The sequence below is a fragment of the Orbicella franksi genome, chromosome 12 (genome assembly GCF_964199315.1).
Source record: "Orbicella franksi chromosome 12, jaOrbFran1.1, whole genome shotgun sequence".
NCBI classification, from domain to species: Eukaryota; Metazoa; Cnidaria; class Anthozoa; order Scleractinia; family Merulinidae; genus Orbicella; species Orbicella franksi.
In genome coordinates, this window is record NC_138156.1 from 8,541,872 (window position 1) to 8,558,964 (window position 17,093).

At 39.7% G+C, this 17,093-nt stretch overlaps 2 protein-coding genes across 2 annotated transcripts; both read left to right on the plus strand.

Moving 5' to 3' along the window:
• Positions 1-110: 110 nt before the first annotated feature.
• LOC145463157 (beta-1,4-N-acetylgalactosaminyltransferase 3-like) lies at positions 111-10,575 on the plus strand. Its single transcript, XM_081446881.1, has 3 exons — positions 111-1,278; positions 4,023-4,542; positions 7,341-10,575. The coding sequence occupies exons 1-3, from the start codon at positions 188-190 to the stop codon at positions 7,683-7,685; spliced, it is 1,956 nt and encodes a 651-aa protein (XP_081303007.1). The 5' UTR covers positions 111-187; the 3' UTR covers positions 7,686-10,575.
• A 3,223-nt stretch (positions 10,576-13,798) lies between these two features.
• On the plus strand, positions 13,799-15,922 carry LOC145463166 (BTB/POZ domain-containing protein 6-like). The gene has a single exon (XM_081446888.1). The coding sequence runs from the start codon at positions 13,814-13,816 to the stop codon at positions 15,149-15,151; it is 1,338 nt and encodes a 445-aa protein (XP_081303014.1). The 5' UTR covers positions 13,799-13,813; the 3' UTR covers positions 15,152-15,922.
• Positions 15,923-17,093: the final 1,171 nt, after the last annotated feature.

Genomic DNA, 17,093 nt, shown 5'->3' on the forward strand with positions numbered 1-17,093 from the left:
CGCGAAAAACGGCGAGCGAAAAACTCTAGGGAGAAACGACCCCTTTCGCCCCAGGGTGTGGCGTGATGTCACGCAACACTACCGTGACGCTCGCGCGCTGTGCCCGTGCCCCTAGCCTGAGTCCACAATAATTATTACCCAAGTGATAACCTTACCGCGCGCGTTGTCAAGTGGCTTTTTCGGAGTCATGTACCGAACACGAAGACGTAAAGTACTCTTTATTTCGACGATTCTTCTCTTAACCATGGCCGTGGTGATTCTTAAAAACAAAAAGCGCCGAGATGGAGGCATCGGTAATGAACGAACAAGAACTATCGACGACACGGTTCGAGTTTTAAACAGATCTGGACTTAATTTCAATAAACAGACTTCAGAAGGAGGATTAAATGTTGCAATTTGGGAGGACATATGTGGCTATGAAATGCTTTCACTTAAGGAGTACCCTCTATTTCCACATGGGCCGTCAAAACGGCTTAGGACGTCAAGATTGCGAATGCATTTCGCAGAGAAATTCGAGAATTTTGGATTACGAATCTTTGGATTTTTAACTCCCTTTGAATCTGGGGATTTCAGTTTTTATTTAGCATCGACTGGATCGACTGAACTTTGGATGAGCTTGGACTCAAAACCAGAACACAGTCAACTGATTTGCAACGTTACTTCGGATATAAGCTGGAAAAATGGACGAGGCACGTTTCATTTGAATGCGGGCGAGCGGTACTATGTGGAGATTTTACACAAACATGGCGAAGTCGACGACGACGATGATGATGGAAAATTGAGTCACTTGCATCTAAAATGGAAATCTTCGACTTGGAAAGAACATGAACTAAGAGATATTCCTTCGAATGTTTTGAGTCCTTTCGAAAATGATCGTGATTTGAACAAAGTGAAATCAAATTCATTGCCAAGCCAGCAAGTGAGTGATTTTGCGCTTCCAATGCATATTCCACGCCGCGATCCGTCGTTTGTAAACGAAGAAGCGAAGCGTCGAGCTGAAATGTATCGCCTTCCTTTCATCAGCGAAGAAGACACGCGTGATCTATTTCCTCCGTGTCCGTACAATCCGTCTTACCTGGTGAAAAAACCTTTACAGAGATACCAGGCTACATGGGAGAATCATTACACTTCGATTTATCCTTTCGACTATTCAGATGTCGTACACCGAGTTTACGGAGCTGGCGACTTTGTGAATTTTGGAAACGACCAGATGGATGAAAATACAGCCAGTGGGATTGTTTCTCAAGTTTGGATGAAGATACAAAGCAAGCGCCCTGGGTAAATATTTAAAAAAAAAACCACTTGAATTACACAACTGATCTAAAGAACACATGAAAGAGTTATGAATAGGCCGATCCTCGACACGCTCGTAAATATTTTAAACCCCTCTTTATATTTCTGTTTGATCTTAGTAAACTCCTTTATATTTTCTGACAAAATTATAAATGGGTCTCGGGTGGCTGGCAGAGGAAAGGAAAGAGGGAAAGTAACATCATTTCTATTTTTTGTCCGTATGCTTGAAAGACTGTTTGATGCGAACACCAACATATCATTGATTTTAACATGGTTACACTAGTTTTAATGGGTGTTACGCAATTGAAAATCTGTTATGCTCGCTAAAAAGCTAGAAATATCTTCTCATATTTCCCATGTTGGTTTTGAATGACATCTCACAGGATCGCCAAATGATCAGTCGAAGCTCCGTCGACTACTTCTACGTTCCGGTTGAAAACGTTTACAAGTAGTTAGCAATGATAACTGTAACTGGGGAAAGAGGCCGCCATTGATTGTTTACATTGTGTTGTAGGGTGATGTTAAATCGAATGATTAAGGCCGATATCGTGCGTGAAATGTTTCATTTTATTGACATTACTGGCGACTTCGTTATTAATATTGCTGGTAAGGTCTTACCTGCAATGTTCAGTATCTAGGCAGCGTTTTTCCGCATGGCATATGCTTCGTTTAGCCAAGCGGAACATACGGTCGAAAATTATTTACGCTCGGTTGTTGTTTGTGGTGTTGTAAAAACTCAATGATTCCTTCACCAGCCGCTCACATATATTCTAGTTTTACAGATCATTCAGTTACCAGGAACTTTCAGTATTCATTGCGTCAGCTATACCACAAGTGTTCTGTGCCGTTAGGAAACAAAGAGTTCTTTTCCGGAATAGTGTGACCGCAAATTTGAGTAACAAAGGAAACATCACTCTAGTATGCAAATTACAAGAAATTAGAAAACAACGCAGTAATTGCATAGATTTCAAGAAAGAATTAGTGTTTAGACGTTTTTTGGAATTGATCATCACAGTAGTATGTGTTTTCCTGTTTGGTAAATTTGTTCTATTTAAAACGCCACTCAAATGAGTAAAATAAATTACCCAGTGAGGCAAGCGTTCCCTTGGATACCTTGAATTCTGAAAACTTTCCACCTGATTAAACTGCTATACCTTGTAGGCATATTGTGCTCTGATGATGGTATTGTTCTAACCGAAATTCCGCTGAACCTCGACACAATGAACATTCTCGGATTATCATGCATTCTCTATTGTAAACTTCTGTATGTACGCCGGAGGTTGCGAGAGCTCGAGCAGGGCGCTTAATCCTGGCAGATGCGCTTTCGTATAAAACGTTGCCAGGCATTTTCGCAGTGTTTCAACCTCGCTCGCGTGGCTGTGTTTACCTGTCCACGCTAAAACGTTGCCTACAATGTTCCTGTGAGGCTTTCTCCCATGCGATCACGGTCAATTTATTTCGGAGGCCTGGGAGCTAGTCAAACTAAAACGCGCAAGAAAACGCTGATACGCTATGAGAAAACACCACAACCGTTGTTTGCGCATTTGATTAGCGTTTTCGAGAGCCCCCGTTTTCGCTGTCCGCACGAATACGATAGGGCTTCACACTGAACGGCGTTTCAAATTTTTAGCGTGGACGTTTGCGCGCCAGGAGAAAAAAAATATGCGTTTTCAAACGAGTAGCATTAATATGGACAGTCGCTCGAGATCGACGAAGCGCAGGTTGGTGCTCCTTTGTGAACTTTCCACGAGCATACTCAACTTGATACAGCTGTTTTGGGAAAGGTTATCCCACAAAACCTTATAAGCGTACGCAACAATGTCGAAAGGTATTATAGGTAATGGTAGTTTAAGGTGTCTTGATTGAAGCTGCAAGGTGTTTCAGCGTGATAGAAAAGAACAGGACAAACACGTGTACTCATGCTTCCCTTTCCTTCTTGCTGAAACACTGTGAACCTGGCGTATATTTAAGTTTTGTGGGACAACCTTGGTCGAAACAGCTGTGAACAAACAGGTCAAACATGAACCAGTCCTGTTATCATCTTAGCTAGTAGTGGCTACTAGAAATGGCAACAAACAAACTTTACTGTGCGTTTCAATAACATGCGGACTCTAACATTCAAAGCTCGACCGACTAATGCATTTTTCGCTACCGTCAATCAAATGTTCGACGACTCCTCCCAGCTTCCGACTACTGCCGAGCAGTGTTTCGTTGTCTGAACTGTGCTCAACGATTTGATTACCTCGCGCTCGACGGTAGTCGGAAGCTGGGAGGAGCCGCCGAACATTTGATTGACGGTAGCGAAAAATGCATTTGTCGGTTGGACTTTGAATTTTAGAGTCCGTATGTTGTTGAAAGGCGCAGTGATTACACAGAGATCGTTGCGATCGTTGCAGAAAATGTTTAGCGGGCCTTATGACTACTGGCTTCCATATGATCTCTACAATCGTCGAGATAGGTTGTTGAAGCGATTGCCATGATCGTTGCACAGTGGTTTCTGTATGGTAACAACAATCGCCAAACTTTTTTGCAGCGATCGCATTGATCATACGAAAACAGGATAATAATCTCTTGATGGAAACTAACCTTTACTTTTGGATCGGAGATGGTCGCTATTTTCGGGAAGATTGTTTCTCTCAGGTAGGAAGATAAATATAGCAAAACGTAACATAAATCAACATTTAGGTGATCCGATAAAAACTTGGATTTTCTTTTTTGACATTTTGTAGGAAGTACTCTCTTCGACACACCTTAAATGTGGAGGAAAACCATGATCAAGGTACAGGAGACAGATATTTGGTGGAACTGGAACTTATGGAAATTTCAAGTAGAAGATCTGTGCGATTTTCTGAACATCTATACAGACCTTGGGGAACAAGTGATCTTTGTACACCTGTGGGCGTGGCATCGAACAAGAGTGCTGTAGTCAACGTCATTTTAACCACAGGAAACAACCAAGGAAGATGGCTTCTCCATTTCCTTTACCACATGTCGAAAATACACAAGAAGACTAAGGATTTCAAATTTAACGTGGTTATTACTGAATTTGATGGCATAGATATTGATTTAAAAGCAGCCCTGAAGAGAAGTGCGATTCCAAATTATCAACATGTTAGACTACCAGGGAAATTTCAGAAGGCCTTGGGGCTGCAACTGGCTGCTGGGATGGTCAAAGATCCGAATTCAATCTTGTTTGTTATGGATCTTCATTTGGATATTCCTTATCATTTCTTTGATGATGTCAGAAAGGTTAGTAACTATTCTAAAAACATTTTGGTGATAACCTGGGGTTGGACAACATTTTGAGGCGTTTTGATGTGGTGCATGACCGGGGGAAGCTTAGTTGCGTAGACCTAGTTCACACCAGCGACATAACGACATAAGAAGGACTTTATGTCGTTATGTTTGCAGTGTGAACATCCTGACATAACGACATAATAGCAACATAACGACATAAGAAAAACATTAAGGCCAGGTTCACACTAGCGATATAACGAAATAATAACACAACGGCATAATGACATAACGGCATAATCGCTTATGTCGGAAGTGTGAACATCGACCTGAAGACATGAGGAAAAGATCAGGGTTTTTTTCGTCTATTTCTTCTTTTTTTCTATGTCGCTAGTGCGAACTAGGCTTAAACGTTTTCTTATTGATTTTTTTTTTTTTTTTTTGACAAAAAACATATCTCTTAGTCCACGGTCAGGTCTATGTTATGAGCGGATGAACGGATGGGTGGATGAGTAAGTGAGAGATGTATGTATGTCACACCAATCAGATTGGGGCTACTATAAACAACTAATCAAATTGCCGCTTGTAAAGGTGTGTGAAGATTTCATCCCGATTTTAGAATTGCCATCATTGTTTTTCTACAAACAGAAACAGCTGGTATTCTTGTATTGGCCTTATTCCGACATTTCCGATACTGCGTTTTCTATGGTTAAGCCCAGGACTTTGTAGTTTGGTTTCAAAAGAGTTCAGAATTCGCTAATCAGCCGCGGAATCATAGTCTTTGGCACACACTAACATGTCATCAAGGCTTTGCTTTGAATATGTTTTTCGTCTCCCTGGTACTCTAATTGGAAGCTCCTTTCTTCCTAATGTATCGGTTTATTTACTGAAACCCATAATTCTGGTGCACAATACGGTAATCTTTAAATTTTAATTCAGGAAAATCTCGCGTATGGTCGGTATCGCGCACTATTACATGTAGTTGCATATTGTTTACAAAAAGAGAATATTCTACCCTTTATATTATTACGCTCCTTACCCTCGTTTTTTTGTTTCCAAACCTTCTCACTTTCCATGGAAATTGATCTTTTTAGTTAAGAATTATCAGGGTGTCTTTGTAATTTTTATCGCCAAATATAGCAACGGATGAAGTTGAATATAGCAGAGCTGTCTGGTTTTGTAGCCTTAGTCTGCAAGTCCGGGCGTACAGCTTTGAGCCACACGTCATATAAAGACTCTCGAATTTCCAGTTTGCTTGCACAAAGAGAAGTGGTTAAATTAGTAACTACAACACTGCAGGGTAACAGCCATTTTTGGAAGGAAAAAGCGATCGAAGTTTTGTTTCGTGACTGGTGGAGACACCGTTAATTTGTTTGCTTCGTTCGCGGTTGTTATTTCGCATCTGATTGGTGGCTAAACAATCGACCATGTTCAAGTCTCAATTAAATAGCGCTAGGCCTTTCCACAAATATCAAGCTAAATCGCCTAAATATCCTCCGAAAACTCTCAAAAAAAGTCTCCCAAATATCACCAAACCTTTTCTAAATATCTCGAAAAACCCTCGACATACCTCTTATTTTTCTTGTAAAAATGCACCGATTTTGAATCACTTGGGCCGAAAGTTTAAAATTTCTTGCAATGGCAGGAGTGGAGCAAGAAGATTCAGGCGCTTTGATGTTATCAGCATCCGCCATTTTAGAAACTGATTTGTTCCTTCAGCGCTTTTAGTGATATGGAATACATTTTTCGAGTGGGAAATCGCTGAACTGAATTGTTTCTAGAATAAAACTGAGTCTTGTTTTAAGGGAATAGCGAGGAAAACACAGGGCTAAGCCAAAAAAGCTATGAATAATTCTAAATATAAATCCTAAATATCCAAAAAATTATGTCATCATGTCAGGATGTTCACGCTACAAATATACCGACGTAACGTCCTCATGTCGTCATGTTTATGTCGTTGTGTCGCTAGTGTGAACTAGACTAATTAAACGAGCTGACTCTGATAAGGGACATATTGTGAGAGAGCCATTCTGAATTTTTATTTTCGATTTGATCTGCACTAGAAACGCCAACATTTTCATTAACAGAACTATTTCTGTTTGAAGTGAAATGTTCTTTAAGGAAGTGACCTAGTTACGGAAGAAACGTGGTAGGAGCGTCAGCTTATTCCCGAGGGAGGGGGGGGGGGGGATGGCTTAGGACTGATGGCCTATTAATAGGCGGGCTTGATATACCGTACATTTGGTCTCAGACCGTCCACACTACGCCGGAGGAATTTGAAAAACGGAGGTTTCACTCTGAAGACGCATCAAGTGTTTTCCATCCACACTGCCGGAGGAATTTAAAAACGCAACCATCACCGGTCATTTTGGATTTGTGTTTGAGGAAAACTCGAGCAGAGAAATCACATTATTATTGTGAGTTTGTGACGCCATCATTTCGGGAAGTTCTGTTTTCAAAATGTTTTCCGTCCACACGAAAACGCAAAGCCGGCGTTTTCAAATTCCTCCGGTTTGAACAGCGTTTTTGAAAAGTTTCATTTTCATGACGGATTAGTGTGGACGGTAGGCCTAACCGGAGATATAAAGTTGCGCTTTTTCGCATTTCTCCTGCGTATTGTGGACGGGGCTTCAGTAACCCAAATCTGAGTATTTTCTGAACAGGCGTGGACAGTATGAACTTTCGTCGCTCGAAAGCGGTTTTGGCGATAAGCTTTAGTATTCTGGCCCATGCCTCACCTTGGTCCCGAGTAATATCGTTCGTTAAGGTGGCCGTATACTAACATATTAGTCTTATTCTTAATTTTGCTGCAGCATTGCGTTCGAAATAGGATTGTATACAATCCCTTGCTCATGCGACTTACGTGTGGAAGGACACCACATCGGCTAAGGGGCTACTGGGAAGTGTATGGCTACGGAACGCTGGCAATTTACAAGAGTGACTGGGACAGGATTGGAGGAATGAATGTCGAGGAGTTCAAGAATAAATGGGGCGGAGAAGATTGGGAGATTTGTGATCGTATTTTAATGGCCGGTATGGAAATTGAAAGACTCAAGATGATGCATTTATTTCATTATTTCCACTCAAAGAAAGGCATGTGGGCCAACGCCAGTAACGTTACTCAGTCGCTTGACTATACAAACAACTACTGGGTGTGAAGTAGTAATGACTTTCTCTCCTTGTTTGACTTTCACCTGGCACACGAGCAAACAAAGTTGTGCTCGCTAGGGTACTCTCAGCCTCGATCCCAGGCTCTATCTCCTGGTTAGGTACTCTCCTTCGCAGTGTTATTTGTCAGTCTCGTCACGCAACGCTCTTACCCCAGTCTCCTCGTGACAATCCAAAAAGAGCAGAAGAAGGGCAGAAAGGGTAGCTTCATGTAAAAAAAAATACTGAAGTTAATAGAAAAATATATATAATAGTATTTTAACAAAAAAAAATTATCTTAATTATTACAAAGCCAAGTTCAGAGACACAGCCTCATTCGGACAGGACACCTTGTTGTATTTATTTCAGAGTAGCCAGGCCTTGGGTTGGTGTGCTATGCAATATATGTATTTTTTGAATTGACTAAAAATATTCTTTTTTCTACGAAAGATATAGTTATAGGTATATGTTGGTAGATTACAAATCAAGTTAAAATTTTAGTCGTTTTGTTATTTATTCATAACTAGAGAATTCTTGCGTTCTAATTTTCAGTAAAATAGGTTGTTTCCCTTTTTGTGTTGTTTCTTTTAGAGGTTTGTTTGGTATACCACTACCCCCTGCACTAGACAACCCTGTTTTTATGGGATATAATTTTGAAATTATCAAAATTAAATGCACAAGAGTCTTAAATCTTTTTACACATAGAGCACTGTGTAAATCCGTTGTAAATAAGTTTTTTTTTTTCTCAGTAAGTGAGCGGGCGGAATTCAAAAAAGAAGGATTTCAACCTCTGCACTCCCAAATGAACCCAATACTAAACTGCTGAACTAAACTGCGTCGTACTCAACAAAAGTCTTGTTCCCAGAAGCCGCGAATGTTTTTGTCAGCGCCAGGAATTGTCGTTGCCCTTTACGCTGGATAATTGTAACACGGGCTCTAAATGTATTTGACAGATTTTTCGCTTTCTTTTTCGGGAATACTAAAAATTTTTCAACACTTTTTCTAAACCAAAATCTCTCGCTCGTAGTTTTAGTTTTGAACTGTGGGACATTAGCTGTGAAGCTCGGGGACCGAAAAAATAGACGTAATATATCGTTTGAATAAATAAATAATGACTTTATTGAATAATTAACACAATCAACCCAATTACTGGTAAAACCAGTAGTTCTCATTGCGGTACTTCTTATTGTGGTCCTTGTGTCAATTCTAGAATTTCGATCTTTGTATTTCTTGAATATTAGATTTCTAAATTTACAAAGGAGAATGAGGCCCCTCGTAGTACTGTCTTGATTGTTCCATAGTCTAGTGCTACTTGCAAAAAATGATTGTTCGCCGGTCTTGGTGTTAAAAAAAGGAGTAGTTAAGTCCATTTTAGTTGACGTCCGATTTGTGTTATTGACAAAGCGAATACAATGATTAAAGTAAATTAATCGGTTAGGCAGTTTGTGCGCATGACTGAAGTGACGTTTGAACTGGGTGAATATTTGATATGCCAGTCATCAGTGATGTGAAATAAACTAGTGTTGGACCCAAGTCTTTTATTCTTCCCGGTGTTCTACCTAATAAAATACACGGAAATGGTGTATATTACTGCAGCCGAAGAAGCTGTGGTTGGTAATTTTCTTGCAAGTGTAGTACAGTACCCTCAATAGATCATCGACTGACACAGTGAAACCATCGTCACATAGAGCTTCTTGAATAGTTGAAGCTCTTCTGCGACCACTTTGGTGAGCGACCATTGCTTCGTTTTAGCGGGCCTCACCACCATTCCGGTCAGCGGCCTCGTTAACCTGAATAGCACCCCGGTTAGCCTACATAGCACTTACTCGACAGTGGTTATCCCACAATAATTGTAAGGGTTACACATAAAACGTTTCTTACCGCTGATTCTCGTTTCGCCGTTATGGCGTTACGAGTTTCACTAACAACCCAATTACAATTTCCCGCGAGCAATGATTTCTCATCTACAGAGGCGGGAGACCGCTTTTGGGACTTCACGAACTAGGTTCTGTATCTGGGTTTAAGTCCTTGTCAGTGACCACTGCACAGAAAATGTACTATGCACAGTCGAGCTGGATTCTAAAATGTCTGCCGACGGGGGAGTAGACCTATAGGATACTAGATTCGTGATCTCTTTCGTGGTCACTGGCAAACCGGCGACCAGCGCCAGTTACGAGCACTTTTTCCAGATCCCCGAGGCGGTCGCTCACGAGAGCTTCATCCGTAAAGAGAATTGTGCTGTCTAGATACGAATAACAAAGAGAGTTCCAGCAAAACAACATGTCTTTGCCAAGATTTTTCCCCCAAAAAACAAAAGTGTTCCTCTTTCCGTGTACAAGTGCGGGGTTATGTCCTCTCGTTTCTATTCCACGGCTTTTCCCTCTAAATTTGGAAAGGTTCCCGGCTTCTGACTGTTACCATGACTACGTACTGAAGGCACTATAAAAAAAATGTGCCGTCACATTTCCAAGGGATCTTGTAACTTGTAGCAGTTGTGTAGCAATCGTTTACTCACGTTTGCTCTTCTTTGTTTTGTTTAGCTTACAGCCTTTCATTGCAGAAACAAAAAGATGCGGTTATCAATTTGATTTTGATATTCAACAATGCCGCAGATTTGGCACGTTCTCTCTCCTTTAATCGTTGGATGTTGTCCTTCCGTAGCATTTTAAATGAAAGTGGTAAAAGTTCAATTGAGGCCCTACACTACTGTAAAATGATATGGTGTTTGGTCAAGGGTTGTGGTGTTTGGTTAACGTTTGTGGTGTTTTGTCAAGGGTTGAGATGTTTGGTCAAGGATTTTTTAAACGATTTTAATATCATTTTACAGTAGTTATTTGTGTAAGGCCTCAATTGAACTTTTATTACTTTCTCCCTCCTTTCTTCGCTTCTAGGTGGCTCCAAACTTGCTATCAGAGTCTCTGTAGACGAAAATATCGTGCTTCGCGGCGTGTGCTTATTCCGTAAAGAGAAAAATACTTACTATGTAGAACTAGATGTGATATAGACTCTTGCACTGAATCAATTTTTTTGTCGAAAACTGGACGTTTTTTTTCGGAGCTTTTACAAAGAAAGGATTATAGCTATAATGGTTATATAGTGTCGTTTGACAAAAAGGTCATTATAAAGGTAAAAACGAACTACTTCATAAGGGCTAAGATATCAGGGCCTCCAGTGCAATGCATAGCAGGTGGAGTCAGTTCTGTCAAATGTTCGGGAGTAACGTTCACATTTATGAATAGTGAATACTCGGACCGGCAATGGAATGGAAATTTTTGCCGGTCAATTTCCCGAATTGCTGTTTTCTTGTTGTAAACAATGAACATCTCTTTCATTGAAGTCTGTAAAAACAATTTTTTTCGCGTTTCCTTCGGTGAAATTCCGTAAAATTTGGCAGACTGGTTAAATTTTACGTAAGTTTGAGCTCGTTTTTCAAAGAAATCTATCTGACCAGTTTTTTTTCCGCAGCGCTGAAAGACATAAATTTGCAAAACTCGAAAACACCGCCTATAAAAACCTACTTTTTGAGAGTTTAAAATTCGCATCCCGAAGAATCCGATGTACTGTGAAAATTTTGAAAGATTTCACCACAGGAAATTTAAAAAAATCACAAATAAAGTCATAAAAACGGTCAAAAACGTGTTTATTTGGGTACTTATAATTCAAGACTAAAAGCCAACAATTTCATATACGCTCGTAAAAAAGTTTGGAGAGGATTTTGACTGCTTATGGACACAGTTTTAACTTTAGGGTTGTCCTGCCAAAGAGAAGCCCTGGAAACGAGGTCCCCTTTGAAAAATTCCGACAAGCATCCTCGTCCTTTTTATATGGGAGTACCCCCCTCCCCCTGGGTTTTTTTTTTTCTCAAGTTGTGTTCAGTCTACCGCGAGGATTAGGCTGAGGGCGACAGTGCGTGGCATTTTAGGCTAAGCTACTGACACCACAAGTTAACTGTTATATCTCGTTGACACACATCGAATAAAACACTTCCTGAGGTACAATCGACCACTCTTGCATCCAGGAACGACACTTATCGTTACTAAACTTTAAAGCCTGGTTTTCGCTAGCGACGCAAGCACAAACGCTGGCACAAGCGCAAACACAAACGCAAGCAATAGGGATGACCCAGGTGTAAACGAAATTCGACGCAAACACAAGGTCCACAAGCACAAGCAAAATCTTCGAACCTTCCGCCATTTTGGAAAACTGTTTAGGCACGAGGTAATCTGATCCAGTGTTTTCATTGGCCAAACATAGCCGCGTGTGGTAAATATCCTTGTGCTTGTGTTATGCCTGAGCAGTATTTCGTTTTCACTTGTTGCGGCTCAAACGCAAGCATAAGCGCAAGCACAAGAAGAAGGAAAAATTTTGATCCTTGTGCTTGTGCTTGTGCTTGTGCTTGCGCTTGCGCTTGTGCTTGCTCTTGTGCCTGCGCCTGCGCTCGCACTTGTGCTTGCGCTTGTGCTTGCGTCGCTAGTGAAAACTAGGCTTAAGACTATTAAGGACGTTCGCGCTAATTGTTTCTGGGCATCCTTACTGCGCATGCAAATTTACACGCCACGTCATGCATGAGAGCGCGCGCTAAGTAATAAAATAAACAATGATAGGGCAGATGGCCACTGCTACAGCTTTGCCTGGATTTAACGATCTCGGACGTTCGTTGACCCCTATTTTTCTTTTGATGGATCATTTTCTCTTCCGAATTTCTACGCTTAGCGAAAAAATGAAGAAAATCTGCACCATCGAATTTCCTTCTTTTTAGCTCTTCGTTTATCTGTGCGACGGTTTCAAATGCCTCTTGAAGGGTTAAGTTTTTTGAAAACGTTGGTAAATTTGGAGTTATGTACGCAACAGAACCACTTCTACAAAATATGACTAAGATCGTTTGCCTCCGTTGACTCACCGTCGATATTTTTAACTATAAACCCCTGTAGACCATGCTGAATTACGTGCGCCAATGTTTCAAAATCAGGGTTGTTTTCCACACGCTTTATCTCTGAAACGAAGTCGGTGACCCCAAATTTTTTTGCTTTTCTGACACAAGTAACTCATTATCTGACTGCAGTAAAAATTTTTTTAAAATCTATCGATTGGAAACTCATATTTGCATCGCGCATCCTTACTGCGCATAATTTATGGCGTCATTAGCACACGCTCATGCACGCGCATAGTGAAAACATGACGTATTTGCCTTGATATTGAGTTCTGTCAGTTGAAAAATGGCTCTAGCTCACCAACGAGCACGGGTACCCCAATTTTTTTTTCCAGTCATTGCAATCAACTAATCATAAGCTTTGCGTGAGAAAAGACTGATCTGATTTCTATTGCTGAAAATTGATTAGATGAGAAAAATAGCAGATACACTGGTCTTTTCTATTTTTCAGTTTGGTAACCACGTCAAGAAATTTGGTTCAAATTTTTAATCAAGGATTTAGCTTTCTGTCTGAATCAAACTTAAAATGTTTATTTGCGTCCGACACAATGTACTGACTGTAGTTTAATGCGTGTTCTTATGAGTCGGGGCTCACAAAGATTTTACAATAAACTGGTAATGCGTTCTTATAATAAGCATTAAATAATGCCAAAATGGGGCATTTTCAATGCCTCACTGCTCCTTAATGAGCATGGGCACCCCCCTTTTTTATTTTAAAATTGAAGTTATCTTATAACAAATATTCAGAGGACAAAGTTTGGACAAAAATCTATTGTCACTTTTATTTCAGAGGGAAGGTTCACGTGCCTTTCCCAAACACTCAGTAAACAAAAGAAAATCATGACCGTGACGGTGTTTGGATATCTGTTCTTAATTAGCATAGATTTTTATGACTTTATTTCTCCGTTTTCTCCTTAGCTTTTGTTTCAATTGAGACAATCTATCAAACACTCAAGACAGTGTTTGACTACATTTCCAAACACCTCGAAGTTCGTCAAGAAATACTCCGCTACACGTCGTATTTTTTCAACTCTCTCCTCGGCGTTTGCAAATGAGGTGGAACATTCTTTGATTCATTTGGGACTGGGTAACAATAGTTCTGTTTGAATATACTCCATTGCAATCAGTTATCACGAACACAGCATCTACACGCGATCTAGCAACCTCAAACTCTCTTGCTTTAACTACGTTGAATTCAGTGGAGAAATCATGTTTGTCGTCGAAAGAAACTGGCAAACAACAAGACCCTGCATCAGAGAAAGAAGCAAGTTTATGTTCAACAGTAATCTTTTCAGCGATGTTAAGTTTGTTGTCCACAGATCCGATCACGAAAGTGTAAGTAAACAAGCGATTCCTGCGCACAAGTTTGTGCTGTCGATTAGCAGTCCTGTGTTTGAAGCCATGTTTTACGGTGAGCTGGCGGAGGCTACAGACTCTATTGAACTGCCTGACTGTGAATACGAAAGTCTGTTGGAGTTGTTTCGTTACATGTACTGTGATGAAGTGAATTTGAACCATAGTAATGTGATGGGAGTGTTGTATTTGGCGAAAAAATACATGTTGCCTTCACTGGCTGATAAATGTGTGGAATATCTGCAAGATAATTTAGATCCGTCCAATGTTTTCAGCATCCTACCATCTGCTCAGAAATTTGAAGAGAAAAACCTGGTGGATCAATGCTGGGAAGTGATCGATGAGCAAACAGAAGAGGCTGTGAATTCAGATGTATTTGCAACAATCGAGAGGTCCTTACTTGAAGAAGTAGTCGTAAGAGAGAGTCTCACGATTGAAGAGATAGAGCTGTTTAAAGCGGTTGACTTGTGGGCAACAAGGGAATGCGAGAGGCAAGGTTTAGCAGCAGTTGGTGCAACGAAAAGAAGAATACTCAAAGAAGAAGTAATTAAAGGAATACGCTTCCCAACACTGAAGAAAGAAGACTTTACTAGTGTGGTGTTAGACTGTGAAATCCTAACTCCAAAAGAAATCGTCAATATTGTCAAATATCTGAATTCAATCTCTACTCGGCCTCCTGTGGGTTTTCCGGAAACAAAAAGATCTGGTTCTGTCCGCGATATTCAACGATGCCGTAGATTTGGGTCTTCAAGTGCCACAGGTTGGTTCTACAGTGACAAAAATGATGCTATCAGTTTCTCAATAGACAGCAAAGATATTGCGCTACTCGGAGTGTGCTTATTTGGTAGCGAGAACAATACTTACGCGGTAGACTTGGGCTTAACAAACACTGAGAACACCTCAGTTGTGGTGTCGAAAACTGGAACATTTTCTTCAGAACTGTTACAGAGCGACCAATGCAGCTATTACGGTTTTAGAGTGTTGTTTGACAAGAAAATCATTTTAAACAAAAACACTACATACTGTGTAAGGGCTTCAATATTAGGCTCTCCATCACTACATGGATTAAACTGTGTAAGATCTGTTCAGTGTTCAGGGGTTACATTTACATTTGAGAATTCTCGATACCCTAACACTAATGGAACGACTGTTACTCAGGGTCAATTTGCGGAATTATTGTTTACCTTTAATTAAATATAGAACGATTTCTGGCGACTCCAGCCAAAGTTTTGGCAAACAATATTGGACATTTTACGCTTAATTTGAGATATTTTTTGATTTAACCATTTTATCGATATTGTGCATACTTCGAGTGACAGCGATTTGCCAAGTTGTCGCTAAGCAACAGACACGTAAGGTAAGGCAACTTTATTTTGAGCTGTAAACGTAGGGAGTGCCAGGGGCTCATGACAAAAACGCACGACTATTTACAATAACATTACTACTTAACAATTACACCCGTAGCCCTTACGGGCTACGGGTCAATAGCCCATGAGGCGAAGCTTCATGGGCTATTGACCCGTGGCCCTTGAGGGCGAAGGGTCTAATTGTTTTAGTATCACCCAACTAGTTGGACAGAAAAGGCAATAATAAAGTTAGCAAATGCAAGTTGAAGAAATATTTGTTTGGGAATAAAACGAAAGAAAGCGTCACGCTCGATTGCGCCAATTTCGCTACTCGAGGACTATTACTAATAGTCCTCTACTAGCGTAGCCAATTAAAATGTAGGATTTGCATTAGTCCACTAGTTGGGTGATTTTTTTTTTTTTTTTTTTTTGATGAAGCACTTTATTAATACACCTAAAACACACGTACATTACACTTACATGCACTGTTGAAGTTTTACAATGTTCAATAACTTTTCTCATACATAAAAGAAAAAGAAAACGTGACAGCTAAGTAACTACACAGAACAAGAAAAAAATATAATATACAAAATATACAAATACAACAAAAAAAAATAAATAAATAAAAGAAAGGGGGGGTCTATGCATTAGCTTTAAGTATTACAATTTTTAACACTGCATTATTGATATTAATTGAGAGCATTTTTGGATTTACTACGTTAACCTTGTATTGTAATAACTCTGTTAATTAATCAACTTAATACCCCATAAGTGGTGTTTTTTAGATAAGCGATTTTACGTTTAAGCACATTTTTCTAGTTTCCATTGAACAATCAGTTTGTTTACAAGTTCATCTAGAGACAATTCTTTCTGAAGATATTTAAAAGTATAGATAAATTGTTTGACCAGGATGATGAGCAAATCTAGCTTGCGTTTTAAAGGGTCTGACAGCACATCAGTGACGTGACATGTGTTATGAAAAGCAATTTGTTCTTTTGAAAGTATTATCTCAGTACTTTGAGAATGATTGAACCATGATATAATTTGTGAATAAAGTTTTACAGACTCCTTGCAATCAATAAACGTATGTTCTATTGAATCCGCGTTAAAGCAATATATACATTTATTGTCCTCGGCTAAATGATATAGTTTAAGTTCTTTCTTCGTTACAATTGTTCTATGTAAGAAACGAAAACAAAATTGGCGAAGTTTATTGTCCTTAGTGAGGCGATACATATCTTGAAAGCATCCAATCCAGTCACCAAGTTTTTCAGGAAATTTACTCTGCCACTTTTTTACACCACTCGGGACAATAGGGGTATGATTATTAAACAATTGGTAATAATTTTTGCAGCGTGCTTCAGCCAGATTAATTAGAGTTTGATTTGAAAGAATGGATGGGGAGGTCGAGGAAAGATCAGCTGCGGTATAAAAGTTTGAGTTGCTCTCCTTTTCAACTCAGATGGAATGGCTGAAATTAGCTGAAAGTAATGCATATAATTTGTGGTGATGTTAAACTTGTTGCTGAACTCTTCATATGATAGAAACTTTCCCTTAGAATTTAACACATCCTTTATCGTCACAATTCCGCGTTCAAACCACGATTTCCAAAATAGAGTTGCATTATCTATAATTATTGAATTGTTATTCCAAAGAATGAATTCGCCATTTGGAAATATGTTAGCTGTATTTTTGTTGGGTGATACTAATTACAATTACTATATTCGCTAGAATGAATTCAGAATTAAAATATAAACTATTCCTAAGAGCAACTAGTCCTAATATTAAAA